This window comes from Myotis yumanensis, unplaced genomic scaffold, assembly GCF_028538775.1.
Source record: "Myotis yumanensis isolate MYYU_CA2020_CCGP unplaced genomic scaffold, mMyoYum1.0.hap1 SCAF_8, whole genome shotgun sequence".
NCBI lineage: Eukaryota > Metazoa > Chordata > Mammalia > Chiroptera > Vespertilionidae > Myotis > Myotis yumanensis.
In genome coordinates, this window is record NW_027223759.1 from 31,673,289 (window position 1) to 31,687,938 (window position 14,650).

General features: G+C 49.5%; 1 protein-coding gene and 1 non-coding gene across 2 annotated transcripts; one reads left to right on the forward strand and one right to left on the reverse strand.

The window, feature by feature from the left end:
• Positions 1–1,092: 1,092 nt before the first annotated feature.
• NEU2 (neuraminidase 2) lies at positions 1,093–7,858 on the forward strand. The gene is made up of 4 exons (XM_070423360.1): positions 1,093–1,371; positions 3,977–4,129; positions 4,908–5,113; positions 6,390–7,858. Exons 3-4 carry the CDS (start codon positions 4,913–4,915, stop codon positions 7,326–7,328), a joined length of 1,140 nt encoding a protein of 379 aa, XP_070279461.1. The 5' UTR covers positions 1,093–1,371; positions 3,977–4,129; positions 4,908–4,912; the 3' UTR covers positions 7,329–7,858.
• Positions 4,114–4,247, reverse strand: LOC139015888 (small nucleolar RNA SNORA36 family). Its single transcript, XR_011472538.1, has one exon. It is a non-coding gene; the product is annotated as a small nucleolar RNA SNORA36 family (small nucleolar RNA).
• Positions 7,859–14,650: the final 6,792 nt, after the last annotated feature.

Sequence of the window (14,650 nt, forward strand, 5' to 3'; positions counted from 1 at the left end):
TGATTTCTTTAATGAGTCACCACCCTACACTTACGTCGCTTTTAAAATACACCTTCTGTGGCCAATTGAATATAACAGCATCAACTTCAAGGTGATTCCTGGACCTCCAGGGGATATGAGTCAGAGCTGGGGTCTGGGTTTACTAGGGTGTTCACATGGACTGGCTTTCGCACGGGACTTTCAAGCAGTCAATTCCAAGGTCACCATAACACTTTCTCTGCAAACTGATGAGAGGGTTAGACCAGAGCAAGAACAAGGGGACCCAGAACTGGCCATCCAGGGGTCACTCCGACCTGGGGGGCAGCCAAGGAGAGCTGAACTTGGCTCTGCGCCACAGGAACCACCTAGAGCTGAAGATAATCATGGGAGAACTATGTTCAGTGGAGGGAAGGGAAATAAGTTAGGGAGGCCTCCCCCATCCCTCAGTTCTAGACTAAGCCAAGAAGTGCACTTTGAAGTGAATAGACTGCCTTCAGGTTTTTCCAGCTCCTGAGGCCTCACCCACGCTGGCGGTGGACTGGGTGAGCTGGGTTGTATTTTCTGACAGTGTGCCAGCTCCTGACTCCTCCTCCTGAGAATGAACTTGGGGCCCATGGATGGTGCTGTTTAGACATGTTGTGATGGGTCCAGAAGAAAAGGGCTTGTTGCCATGGCAGTCCTTATCATGAGCTGATGCTGAAGAGATTTAGACAGGTTATCTAAATCCTCACATTGTCAGCCCTGCCTGGAAAGGCAGCCTCATCCATTCATTCACTGAATTGATGAGTATGGATAGAGCACTGATGATTGTCTGAAACGCCATAGGTACTGGGTTATAGTAACAGGTGAGTTATATAGTCTGCTCCAGGCAGCTTGGTCTACTGTGAGGTTTTTGTTCCCATTTTTCAGCAGAGGAAACTGAGGTCTCAAGAGATCAAGAAGGTTGCCCTGCTCACCTAGCTGGCCCAGGCAGATCCCAAAGAGGAGTTGCATCCTGGGTGGCTCCAGGTCCTCCTGCACGTCCACACCCTCCCAGGCCCTGAAGGTCTGTTCCTTGAAATGCACACACTTTGCCCACTGCATCCTTTTAAGAGGCAAGCCTGACTCAAGTGGCCTGCGGTTCACCCTGATTCAGCATGACTTGTAGATAAGTCCTTCCCCGGATGATGAGAGGCAGTGCCCTCCAGGGCTGGGCTTATACACTGACACTGCCTGGGGCCTCCCTCAGGTGTTTATAGGCACAGGCCCAGTAGTGGAGCCATGAGACTCGGGGTGAAGCCAGGTGAACACAGGAGCTGCGCTGACCTTCTCAAAGCTGGTTCCCACTGCCTCTTCTCGCACACTCTGACGTCCAATCCAGGCCCCGGGATCCAACCTGGAACACTCCCTGAGGTGAGGCTTCTCTTGGAATTGACCCACCTGTTCCTTTGTTGATATAAACAAGAGTTCTCCTGTACCAGGTAATTGCGGGGTGATGGTGCCATACTTGGAAATGCCTCAGACAGTGGCCATTTTTTTAAGTGTACTCATGGCCCCTCAACCCCCGATATGGTGCTCACTCTGTTTTGGGGGTATCGAGGGGACATGTTGGATGGGAAATGCGGAAGAAGGCTCAGATCAGCCAGGCCAGGAAAACTCTTCATTCTGCCCCCAAGTTATTGCTGGTCTGAGCTTCCAGAAGGCTGCTCAGGCTCCTGTCCTGGCGTGGGAGTTGGGAGAGCTCCTCTCAGCTTGGGGTGCGAATCCCAGCCCCGGGCCCAAGCTGCATTGAGCCCATGGACGGGGTTTTCTTGGGGGAGAGCACTTTGGGCTTGCTGCCCCACACGCTTGCTTTGCTGGAACTGAGGGCAGACCACATGTGGGCCCCTGTCTGCTCTTTGGAGAGATGGCATTATTTCAACGTGGTAGCCAACAGGCCAACATTCCATCCAAAGCTGGCCTCAAGAACAAGGGCTATTCCTCTGGGGAAAGCTGCAAAGTGTGTCTCTTTCTTGCTCCCCGAAGCACTGGCTGTCACTTATTGTGGGCTTTGGAAGGGCAGGGACCAGGCTGGTGTGTTTACCTGTTTCCAGGCTCATGGAAGGTGGTCCATACAGATTTGAGTTGGCAAAGACGCCTCCTGAAGCAGGTGAGGGAATGCCAGCAGCCAGTGTGCTCCCAACAGGAGAGAGAGAGAGGAAGTGGGCAGGGGCCCTCCACCGCTCGCCTTTGGTTAGGAAGCATTCAGACCTCAGGGTCCCAGCTGTGGGTCTGTGGCAGGAGAATCCAGTGGTTAGGGGCATGTGTTCTGAAATAAGGCAGATCCAGCCTCAAATCCACCCACCTTCACCGACTTAAGGAAGTCATCCACCGCCTCCCTGACTCACTTCTCGGTTTCCCCATATCTGAGATGGGAGCACGAGAGCTGGCCTTGTAGGCAGAGTGAGGAGAAGTAAGATGCGTTGCTCCAGATTTGGTGCCCACAGACTACAAGCCGTGTCAGCTGCTGGTAGCCTTAGGTGGGACCATCTGGAATCGTCACTATTCAGTCATTTTTGACCTACCAAATGGCAGTTTTTCATGGTGCAAACTGACATTATCATCTCTCTGGTTGCCTTTGTGCTGCTGTGTGGGACTGGGTTGTGCCAGGGCCCCTGCCCAGCCTCCCCGAAGGAGTCAGGGCCTAACTCAGTGCCTGCTCTGGAGATGAAGGGGCCTATGCAATCACCTTCTTCAGCCCCTTCCTTGCCGGGTGGGGAAATGGACCTCCAAGAGGAAGGTTCTTGCCCAAAGATGTACAACTTGCTGGACATGAGCCTAGGCCCAGAATCTGATTCCTAATTCAGTTTTCTTTCCACTACCTTGGCCTGAAGCTGCTGCCACATTTGGAGCTAGGGCTGGGGCCAAGTGGGCCAGCTAGCTACCTGCATGCGGTGCTAAGGCATCGTGTGACAAGGTGCAGGAAGATGGCACCTTCCACAACTGCCCTGAGAGGCAGGCTGTGTGGGTCAGAAGAGTCTGTAGTCCCAGCTCTGACACTGAAGGGCTGGGTGGGCTTAATTTCCTCATCTGTACAATGGGCAATGATAGCATCAACTTCATGGGGGTGTTGTGGGGATGAAATGAGTACATATTTGTGAATCATGTTGTAAAATAATACAATTTGTAAATATAACTTCCAAAAAAACTTTTTTTTAATATTATAGAGCACTTAAAGAGTGCCCAGCATTTGGTAAGGGTCACTTTTGTGTTTGCTATTATTATTCTAAAGACATTTGGGGACTGGTATTGCCAGTAAGTGTGTGAGTTTGGACTGGTGCTGAGTTACTGAGAATAGAGACGAGCTCTCTAGAATGGACCCCAAGACCCCCTTTTCCTCTACCCCATCCCCTCCTGCATCAGCTGTGGCTCTAAATCTTTAAGAGACAAATACTTATATTAGCAGCCTGTGGGGACTGAGGTTAGTTGTCTTATTCATAAAGTATCCCAAGTTCCTAAACAATGTAGGGCACAGAGTAAAAGCATAGATTGCTCAAACATGTTAAATAAGTTTTAAGTAGATAATAATGTACACAGTCGGGGGGGGGCGGGGGGGAGGGATGCAGGCAATGGGAACAGGTATACAGAGGAGAGGTGATGTGCCTCCTAGGGCAGCTGCAGTTGCCCTGGACCTGTGCTGGCCCTCAGAGATCCAGATAGGTCACGGGGCCAGGTCTTCAGGTTCTGGGCAGGCCGGCCATCAGATGCAGCCTTTCCTGGGGATGAGCAGGAGGAGGTTATTCAATGATAATCTCGTCCCTGCTGCTCAGCTGAGAGCCATCTGCTCTGCAGCCAGCACTCCCTGCAGCTGGGGGTTCATCCCCTGAAGGGGACCCCAGGTGGCCTAGCATGGAGACCACTGTCACACACAGTCACTAAGTTACCTCGGGCCCTCCCTACCCTCTTTGATCAAATGCTTTTTTTTTTCTGAAAAGCAGCCATGTATAAAAATTATTCGTTGTCATTATATCTCCAATAGCCCAACAGATTGCCAAACTTCCAAAAGCTGAAGGAATTGAGTCATCTGCTAATCCAAGCTCAGTCTTCAGTCCCTTCAGAATCACTTCTCTCTTGGACATCTTTAACCTGCTGATATATTTCCATCTGACCAAGCATTTTTGTAGGCTGTGAGGTAAGTGAATAGAGCAATGCTTTCTATCTGGTCATCCCCCCTAGACTGTGTTTCAATGTCCCCAAGTTTAATTAACAGAACAGGGAAGTTGCCCTGAACTGAACTCAACACTTTGGAAGCTTATTTTTATAATTTTTATTTTATTTTTTTGTACCTCTGGAGGACCCTCCCAGCCCGAGTGAGCCGTTGGGAGCTTTTCTCTTCCCTTCCAGATGCTTCTCCCTCCCCCAGGGGTGAGGCCCCCACACTGGAGGCAGCTAGGAAGTCAGCCTCAGGCAACCTGGAGAGCAAGCCTGCAAAATCAAGGCTCCCCCCCAACACACTTTTTTCCTTTTTTCTAAGGTGACTTCCAGGCCTGCAGAGTTATAAAAAGTTCTTATGTGTCCTTTTCTGGCAGTTGGACAGCTGCAGAATGCCACTTGGCAAACACTTTTATCCAACCCAAGGCTTGGCATTTGATGGGAAAAAGCAGCTGAAGGTTATCACAGATTTGTCCTAGCAAGGTTTAAAATGCAACACAAAATGTGCTTTTCCAAATACCCCTTCCCTGAAGTGTCATGGACACAGCGCTGCATAGCTCCATGGCAGGCATGTGTAGCATCATAGACAGGCTCTTGGGAGGTAATAAGGGGGTCGAACCCCATGGGGAAGGAGGACAGGTCACCAATCTCAGCCTCCTCGCCCTTGGAGTGGGCACCCCCTGCCTGGGAGGATAGCTCAGCCCCATCTCAGGATGTGACTTCAGGGAACTCATCTTCTCTTTCTGCACCTCCCCTAGGCCCCATGGCATCCCTCCCTGTCCTGCAGAAGGAGAGGGTGTTCAAGTCGGGAGCACAGGCCTACAGAATCCCTGCTCTGCTCTACCTGCCGCAGCAGAAGACTCTGCTGGCCTTCGCAGAAAGGCGCAAGAGCAAGAAGGACGAGGACGCAGAGCTGATTGTCCTGCGCAGGGGAAGCTATGATGAGTCCACCCACCGGGTCCAGGTAAGGCAGGATGAGGCTACACTAGCTCTGCCGGGAATACCGGGACCATGCCATTCTTAGATGGCTGGGGTCTGGGGGACAGAGGGAAAGGAGACATCGAAACCCAGGAGGGATTCAGGGCCCTACCATGGATGGGGCAGAGAAAGTGCCCCAAAGTGGTCACCCAGAAAATGTGGGTTCACTGGGACCAAGTCCAGTTGGCCTGGCGGTATCAGCTTCAGTGCATGATGGGACAAGTCCAGGGAAACTAATGCTCAGAAAGGTTGTCCTGTGTGATTGAGAACCTGAGGGAGGACTAGTTTAGAATTCCATCACTGGGGTTGTAGCCTTTGAGTAAACTTAACCTGGCGAGTGGGACCTGGGGAGGGTTGGAGTGATTGCTGTGCTCTAAAGTCCCAGCATGTAGATCAAGTAATTGATTTTGACAAAGACATCCAAGGCTGGCGTATCACACATTACTATTAGTATTATCATTACTTTGTGGTCATTATTACATAGCAGCTGTTCAGAGCATGGGGTTTGAAGCAGATGGACCTGGGTTCAAGTCCTGGCTCTATCAGTTAGAGGTATGGCCTTGGGCAACTCACCTTCCTTATCTAAGCCTTCCATTCTCCAGACATAAGTTGGAGCTAATGACACCTGTTCCCCAGGAGTTTAGGGGTTAGGCTCTTGGTACAATGTCTGCCTTTAGAAGGCTCACTGGGGGACAGGCGTTAATGAATGGGGGTAGATGGCAGAACTGTTGCATATATGACACAGACTTTGGGATTATGGAAGCTCCATGCAAGTCCTAGTGTCATGTAGCAGCACCCCCCCACCCCCCAGGCTGCATTAATAGAGTATGATGTATAGAAGGTGGGAAGTGATTGTCATATTCTGTCCCACACAGGTCAGACTATTGTGTTACTACTAGGGCTTTACTTTTCAAGAATGGAAAGTTGGACTGGGCTGGTAGGTTGAGGGAACCAGGATGAAGATGGGAATGGCTCGTGCCCAAAGGACCTCTGCATCTGAGGTCTAGCCCACCATACATGTTGGTGGGAATGGAGGCAGCAGACATTCAGGAGGAGTGGGCTGCTATGCAAGGGGTGAGGCGGAGCCTGGCTCCCACAGCTCTGGGAGGTGATGTGAGTTGATCGAGTAGTGGATGAACACTTCCTCCATGACCTTTGACCTAACCCCATGAGACCCCCCCCACCCCGCCCCACCGAGAGTGCAGCTCTGTCACTGGTCATTTCAAGGCAGTGCTTGTCTTTCTTCCTCTCCTCACATTCAGTGGCACGCTCAGGAAGAGGTGGTCCAAGCCCAGCTGGAGGGCCACCGGTCCATGAATCCAAGTCCCTTTTATGACAAGAACACGGGGACCCTCTTCCTCTTCTTCATTGCCATCCCCAGGCAGGTCTCTGAGCAACACCAACTCCACACCAAGGTCAATGTGACACGGCTGTGCCAAGTCACCAGCACCGACCACGGCAGGTCCTGGAGCCCCACCAGAGACCTCACAGACTCTGCCATTGGCTCGGCCCACGGGGAATGGGCCACCTTTGCGGTGGGCCCGGGGCACTGTCTGCAGCTGCACAACGAGGCGCAGAGCCTGGTGGTGCCAGCCTACGCCTACCGGAAACTCCGTGCCCACGGGCGGCCCAGCCCCTCCGCTTTCTGCTTCATCAGCCACAACCACGGGCTCACATGGGAAAGAGGCAACTTTGTGGCCCCGGAAACCGTGGAGTGCCAAGTGGCTGAGGTCGGGGGTGCAAAACAGAGAATGATATATCTCAATGCTAGAAGCCCCCGTGGGGCCAGGATTCAGGCCGAGAGTGTCAACGACGGGCTTGATTTCAGGGGGGCCCAACTGGTCCAGAAGCTTGTGGAGCCTCCCCATGGCTGCCATGGGAGTGTGATCGCCTTCCCCAGCCCCAGAGCGGGGTCAGGCTCCTCAGACAAGTGGCTGCTCTACACTCACCCTACTGACCCCCGGCAGAGAACCAACCTAGGTGCCTACCTCAATACACGGCCCCCAGCCTCTAACGCCTGGTCCCACCCAGCTCTGCTGGCTGAGGGCAGCTGTGCCTACTCAGACCTTCAGAGCCTGGGTGTCGGCCCCGATGGCTCACCCCAGTTTGGGTGTCTGTATGAGCATAATAACTACGAGGAGATCATCTTCCTCATGTTCACCCTGAAACAAGTCTTCCCAACTGAATTTTCAGCTCAGTGAGCCGGCCATGTGCTACCCCCTATTCTTGTCCCCCTGCTCATGCAAATACCCTATGATCCAGCAATTCCACTCAGAAGTATACATCCAAGAGAAATGCAAGCATATAGCTGCCAAATACACGGATGAGCATATTTACAGCAGCTTCATTCATAAGAGTCCTAAACTGGAAACAACCCAAATGTCAATTGAAAACAGAATGGGTAACTAAACTGGGGACTATTGATGCAATGGAATATTACCCAATAATAAGATAATCAACTACTGCTATACATAATAGTAGGGCTGATTTTTCATATGGTATGTTGAGTGAAAGAAGTCAGACTCAAAAGAATCCATTCTTTATAATTCTATGTACATGAAGTTCAAGAACAGGCAAAACCCAGTCTATGGTATATACAGCAAGACACTGGTGGAGGAATACTGTTCACTGTGAAGGGTCCTGGGAACATTCTAATGTTTGACCTGGTGCTGATGAGGAGGGTGCATTTGTATGTAAAAATTCAATGAGTTGTACACACATGATTTGTGTACCTTACTGTATGCATGTTATACCTCAATAAAATATAAAAGTTGAACTGAATAGTGGATTTGCCAATTAAACCTCCAAATCAATATGTTACATTGGATTGTAAAACTTTGGAATGGAATTTTTTAAATAAACTTTTTTGGAGGAATAATGATAGATTTACAGAAAACTTGCAAAAATAGTATGGAGTGTTGCCATACATCCCACACCAAGTTTCTCCCAATGTTAGCATCTTACATAACTGGTATATTAGTCAAAACTAAGAGATTAACATTGCTCCATTACTATTAACTGAACTCCAGAGTTTATTCAGATTTCACCAGTTTTTCCACTAATGTCCTTTTTCTGTCCTAGGATCCAATCCAGGATATATTTAGTGCATTGAGTAAAACTGAATTTTTACTATAATTTGTGTCCATAGAGATACACACATACCCAGAGATTGGTGCACAGCTACAACAGGCCCCTCCCCTTCACCCACCTTCCCCTAAAAACTACTTGTTGAACAAATAAATAAGCAAGCAAATGCCAAGATCATGTGCTTCAGGCCTGGACTGCTGGACTGCAAATGTCGGAAGTTCAGCCTCTAAAGCAGCGGTTCTCAACCTGTGGGTCGAGACCCCTTTGGAGGTCAAACAACCCTTTCACAAGGGTCGCCTAAGACCATCCTGCATATCAGATATTTACATTACGATTCATAACAGTAGCAACATTACAGTTACGAAGTAGCAATGAAAATAGTTTTATGGTTGGGTCACAACATGAGGAACTGTATTTAAAGGGCCAGAAGGTTGAGAACCACTGCTCTAAAGACTCAAAAAGGTAACCCCCAGGTTAGTTACACCAGAGCTCCAGGTCTAGGCTGTGGCACATTGTCAGGGGGACTTTTCAGTTTTGAGCCCAAAGCTAACTAAACATTTTCCTTTATGCCATTGCCTGGGACAAAGAGGACTGGTTTGGAAAGTGTGTGTGTGTGTGTGTGTGTGTGTGTGTGGCACATGGTCATTGTTCTTGCACTGCCCAAGTGAGAGGGAGTCTGGTAGAGCAGCTGTGGTTAATATTCTGCCTGGTGACCTGACAAGCAGGGCACAGACTCAGCAGGGAGCCTGATCTCACCAGTGTACTCCCCTTAGATCAGAGCTCCTGGTTTGGGGAGCCCCCTTGGTCCTGGTCCTTGCAGATATTTGACTCAGGGCTGCTATCAGCTTGGAGGAGTTGGAGCTCTTATCACCATTAGGAACCCCCAGGGCCAGGTTCAACATTTCCATCATGTCCCCATTCATTTCTCCTCTGTGTTCAGTCAAGGCATCTAATGGCTCATTAAATGATAGTGGAGTATTAAGAGCTTCATGCTGAGGTCTCACCCATTGCCTCAAGTATTATAAAGACTTTGCAGAGCTAGTCCACTAAGGACCCTGGGAATAGATCAGGGTCTACACCACCCACTGCAGACACCAAGAATTCAGTTTGTTCCCCGGGATGGCTGAAGGCCACCATTCCACAACGTTTGCCCATTGAGTGTCAGTGAGAGACCAGATGTTGTTCTAGGAGATGAGGATTCAACAATGACTAGACACCCTCAAGAAACCCTCATCTCATGGAATAAAGTGGACAATAAACACATAAACAACTAAGTAGGAAATGCAACTCTACTAATTAGTGATTTAAAAGAATATAGAAGGGAACAATATGATCAAGAGCAGTGGCTACTATACCTGGATCATCAGAGACTGCATCTCTGAGGAAGTGAGGTCTTAACAGTGGTCCAGGAGAGACAATACACTTGATTGTTCTCCTCAAGGAGCCATCACCATGGACCGAGGACCTGGCCAGGGTCTAGCTGGATATGGGCCCACGAACATATTCTCCTGCCTTTCCCTAGGGTTGCCCTTGGAGCCCAATCCCTGGGTTTCTACCTGTACTTAGAGAGGCCCCTGGAGCACAGCATCACTGGGGAAGTTGTGAGAAATGCAAGTCCTTGGGTCGTCCTGAGTCCTACAGACCCTTTGAATCTGAAACTCGGGGCCCAGCAATCTGTCTTAACAAGCCTTCCAGGTGATTCTGGTGTGTGCAAAATTTGAGAACCTGGAGAAACCCTGGTGTAAACCCCAACCTGGCCAGGACTTTGTTCAAGATGCAGTACGCTCCTCCCAGGTCTGTAAGACCACCTTGACCACCCTGGTGGTCTTACTGATACAATGGCTGCCTGTGGGGCTCAAGGCCTAGAATCTCTGGGGACCTCAGATGAAGGTGGTTGATGACTGGGCTAGGAGTAAGAGGCTAACAAAGCTCTCTCTCTCTCTCTGCCAGCAGCACATGTGGATGGAGCAGGAAGAATGTACTGCTGGGGACATCCTTCTAATTTGGTCAAAAACATTAGAAGAGGATGTGCTCTGGGCCTGGAATAAAGATCCTTGGGAACTTCCCTTGGTAACAGCGGGTGTGCAACCTCTCGTTTTCCGCTGGCCTTTTACTGCCTTGCTGCACCCCCCATCCTCCGTAAGATGTGGTCCACCCCTGACCTGGCCCTTTCTCTGTCATATATCTATGCAATGAACTAAAACATCAGTGGGCTCTTGGAAGGTAAATCTGGCCCCTTCTTGGCCATTCTGTAACAAACATATGTTTCTAATTGACATAACTCAATAGAAAGGCTGGTAATGACTTTTTACACGATTCCAAAGTCGTAAAGCTACACAAAGAACTTCTGCAGGCTTTGTGTGTTCAGGGCCCTCAGCTGGGGCCACCCCTGTCTGCTCTTGGCAAGTCCACCACCTGCCTTTGTTCCACTGACAGATGCACGTGCCAGGTGCGTGATGACCACGGGACGTGCGCATACACAAAGTCAGCCATTGGACAGGCTGTCCCATGACAGTGGAAACTGTCTGAAGTTTGCCAATTGATAATGAAAAAGTCATTTTCAGTTGACAAATTTGAAGAGTCATCTTTATCCGTGGTCGGCAAACTGTGGCTCGCTAGCCACATGTGACTTTTGGCCCCTTGAGTGTGGCTCTTCCACAAAATACCACGTGCGGGCGTGCACGTACAGTGCGATTGAAACTTCATGGCCCATGTGCAGTAGTCAGTATTTTGTGGAAGAGCCACACTCAAGGGGCCAAAGAGCCGCATGTGGCTCGCGAGCCGCAGTTTGCTGAGCCGCAGTTTGCCGATCACTGGGCTAGGTCCACTATAGCCATATCAGATTCTGTCTCCTCCCCTAAGAATTGTAACCATGCCAAAGCCACACAGACATGTGCACATACACATGTGCACACGCATGCACATGTATGCATATACTCACGTAGAGTTTCTGCTCCTACTCTCTCCTCCTCCAGGGACCAGCTTGTCATGTTGATTTATGCTGCAAAAGACTGTGCCTCCTAAACAGATGCCCTGGATGGACGCCAAGATGGCCTGCAATTCCTCCCAGGGGACACCCTCCTCTGCATTGGACACCTCGGATAGGGTGATGGTGGAGGTCAAGAAGGCCCCTGCCAGAGGTGCGTGTGAGGCTTAGGAGAGGAGAGAGAGGGCTGGGGCCTTGTCCAGGGTGCTCACCTTAGAAGGCCCAGAGCCTGCCCCTGTGGAGAGGCTGGGGGTGGGATGGGGGGGGGGGGGGGATGGTGCTCTGCTAAACCCAGTGGTGCTGATAGGAAGGGTCTGCCTCTCTCAGGACAGACCCTCTCTCTGCACAGCTGAGATTAATTGGGACAACATGTGTCCACATAGACTAGCTGAAGCATGTGCATTCTTAGAAGTAAGGCCACATATAGCAGCAAGACACAGGTTAGACCTTTAGAGATGAAAGTGACCTTGAATCAAGTCCATCTGAAGTTTGGTGACTTCCTCAAGACCACATGGCCAGGTAGAAGCAGGGCCAGGGAAGCAACTGGGTTTTCTGAGCCCAGACCAATGTTCCTGCCTCTCTTCAAAGTTGTCTCTATTGTCTGTGCCTGAACATTCAAAAAGTGCAGGGTCTGTGTGTCCAGGTTCTGGGATGCAGAGTTCTGCTTGGTCTGTCTCCAGAGCCTGTGCCCTCAGCTCCTGGGCACGGTGCCACCTTCCCTGGCATTCCTTCATGGCTTTGCCAGAATGGGCAAGGAGATGGCAGCTTGGATGGCAGCCCTGGTCTGAGGACTTGCCAGTGCAGGGTATCTAAAAAGGCAGCGATTCATGCCCAGCCAGGAAGAGTGAAGAGCCCAGCGCTCCAAGGCCCTATTCAACGTCGTGAGGTTTCCATGCTGGAGCCAGATTGCCCCCCACCCCCACCATGGGAAGAAGAAAGGAAGGGATCCAGTATTTAAATGGGATACTTGCATCACACTGCTCAAAGAGGTGAGAAAGCTGACTGTACTTTTGGCAAAGTGTTACTTCTTCAAATTCCATTTTTGTACTGTTTTTAGGGGAGGGTTTCAAAGTACTAGATGCTGAACATTTGGAAGTGCAAAGAAGCAGGAAAAAAATTCCCACAAATCCCACTAACCAGAGGCACTTTTTCTTCTGGTCTTTCATCTGTGAACTTTTTTCCCCCTAGAACTGAGATTATGAAGCAGAGATGATGCAGGATGGTACTTTTTCTCCCCACTTGACATTATATATCATAAGTATTTCCTCCATGTTATTTTCTTGCAAAAGACACATACCATGGATAATTTAACCATTCCTTGAGTATTAGAAATTGAAGTTACTTTAATTTTTTTCTATTATAAGTACACCGAGATGAACATCTTTGTGAGCAAGTCTTGGTGCTCATCTGTGATTATTTCTGTACATTGAATCCTCTAAAAGGAATTATCGAGTCAGAGATGAACATTTGAAATCTCCTGAAATGTGTTGCTTGTAGATGTAGAGTATAACTCCCATTGTGAGTTAAATTCTCCTCTCCTGAAATGGCTTTCTTCTTTTGTACTTTTAGACACCTGAGCTCTGAGCGTTTGTTCTTTAGTTCATGTCATGGTCCTTGCTTCTCCCTGATGTCATCTATAATCTAGGTATATAATATAGAAAGTTCTAGAATCTGTAGAGGTCAGAAGGGCCCTGAATATTCTTTGGTCTAACTTTGTTCATTTGATGAGAGTTTATCTCAGGCCTGGGGAGGTGAGTGGCTTGCTCAAGGTCATACAGTCCTGGCCTAGATGGTATCAGGTCCCTGTAGGCACCCCCACTTCTCCACCTCTGCCCTAGACCAGAAGCTCAAGGTTCCCAGCAAATGCAGATGGAATCCCAACCATTGTCACCTCCTTTCCTTTTCCTTCACACCTGAAAGGTCCTTGGTTGAGCTGTCAGGCCCTCCTCCCTTCTGCACAAGGAGGCTCTGGGTCAGAGGGTACTCAGCTGGCCATTGTCATCTGAACATGTTACTTCCATGCATGGAGCATGTTCTTTCTTTTTAGATCTTTCAATGGCATTCCCAGTGCAGTTTTATAACACCAGGGCCACTTGGAATTCAGTGAGAACATAATTTCTAATGTGCTAACCACTTACACTTCTGTTGTTGCTGTTGTTAATCCTCACCCAAGGATATTTTTTCCATTGATTTTTAGAGAGAGTGGAAGGCAGGGGGAGAGACAGAGAGAGAAACATCAATGTGAGAGAGACACATTGATTGGTTCCTCCCGCACTTGCCCGACTGAGGCAGGGGATCAAGACAGCAACCGAGGTAGGTGCCCTTGACCAGAATCAAACCTGCGGCCCTTCATTCCTCAGGCCAATGCTCTCACCACTGAGAAAACTGGCCAGGGCTACGTACACTTTTTTATTCTTTGATCCAACCAGAAAACATTTATTGAATACTCATTATGTGTTAAGTATTGAACTGAGGGTATAAAAAAAAGTCTATCGGGACCTGACTGTGCACCGTCAGGCATAATTCTAAGCCCTTGGTGTGTGTTCACTCTTAATCCTCACGACAACCCTATGAGACAGGCTACTATTATCATTCCCACTTCACAGAGGGAGAAACTGAGACACAGAAAGATTAAGCCACTTGACCATGATTTTACAAGCTGGTAAATGACCAAGCCAGGCAGTCAGGTTCCCAAGCCTGCCCTTTCCCACCTGGCTATGGAGAAGTTAGACTGTAGACAATTGCTGCAGCACAGGACAGAAGTTCCCACATAAGGTGTAAGCTCCAGAGGGCAGGGCGGTTTGTTCCCTGCTACCTCCCTGGGGTCTAGGACAGTGGCTGGGCACATGGTAGGCTCTTAGGCAACATTTGTTGAATGAATGAGTGAATGGATGGATGGACACAGGCAAGGTACTGATTTAGTGGTATTGGAACCCTGAGTGAGTGTGGGAGAAAATCAGGAAAGACGGGCAAGGTGAAAGGCTTGGTGTGACCTGCCAGGGAGCATGCATTTCATCCTACCATAGAGAGAAGGAGCGGCAGACTCAGATTTGCATTTTAGAAAGTGAGCCCTGGTACAAATGGGAGGACAGAGAGATGTGGGTGGGGTGGGGTGGCACCTGACAGAGGACAAGCTCATGAAGGTCCCTTGAAGTCTGGGGGATGAACGACACAAGTGTGGAACACAACCAGGGCCAATGCATCAAAGGAAGTGGATTCTAGAGGTTCCTACAGATCCGGGATCAATCAGATGTGGGCGGGGATGAAGATGTCATCTGAATTCTGGCTTGGGAGACTGGGTGGATCGGTGACAGGAATCTAGATGGGCAGAGCACGTAGAACAGGTTTTTGGTGTAAAAATGGGACATACAGATGAGGTGGGGCTTAAGTGTTCATTGGGTATTCATAGAGACAGCAGCAACGTGGGTGGGAGCTCTGGAAGGTCAAGCC

Coding starts and splice junctions, on each gene's coding strand:
- NEU2 (XM_070423360.1), top strand. CDS start 4,913: ATGGCATCCCTCCCTGTCCTGCAGAAGGAGAGGGTGTTCAAGTCGGGA. Junction 5,114..6,389: donor AGTCCACCCACCGGGTCCAG/GTAAGGCAGGAT, acceptor CCTCACATTCAG/TGGCACGCTCAGGAAGAGGT.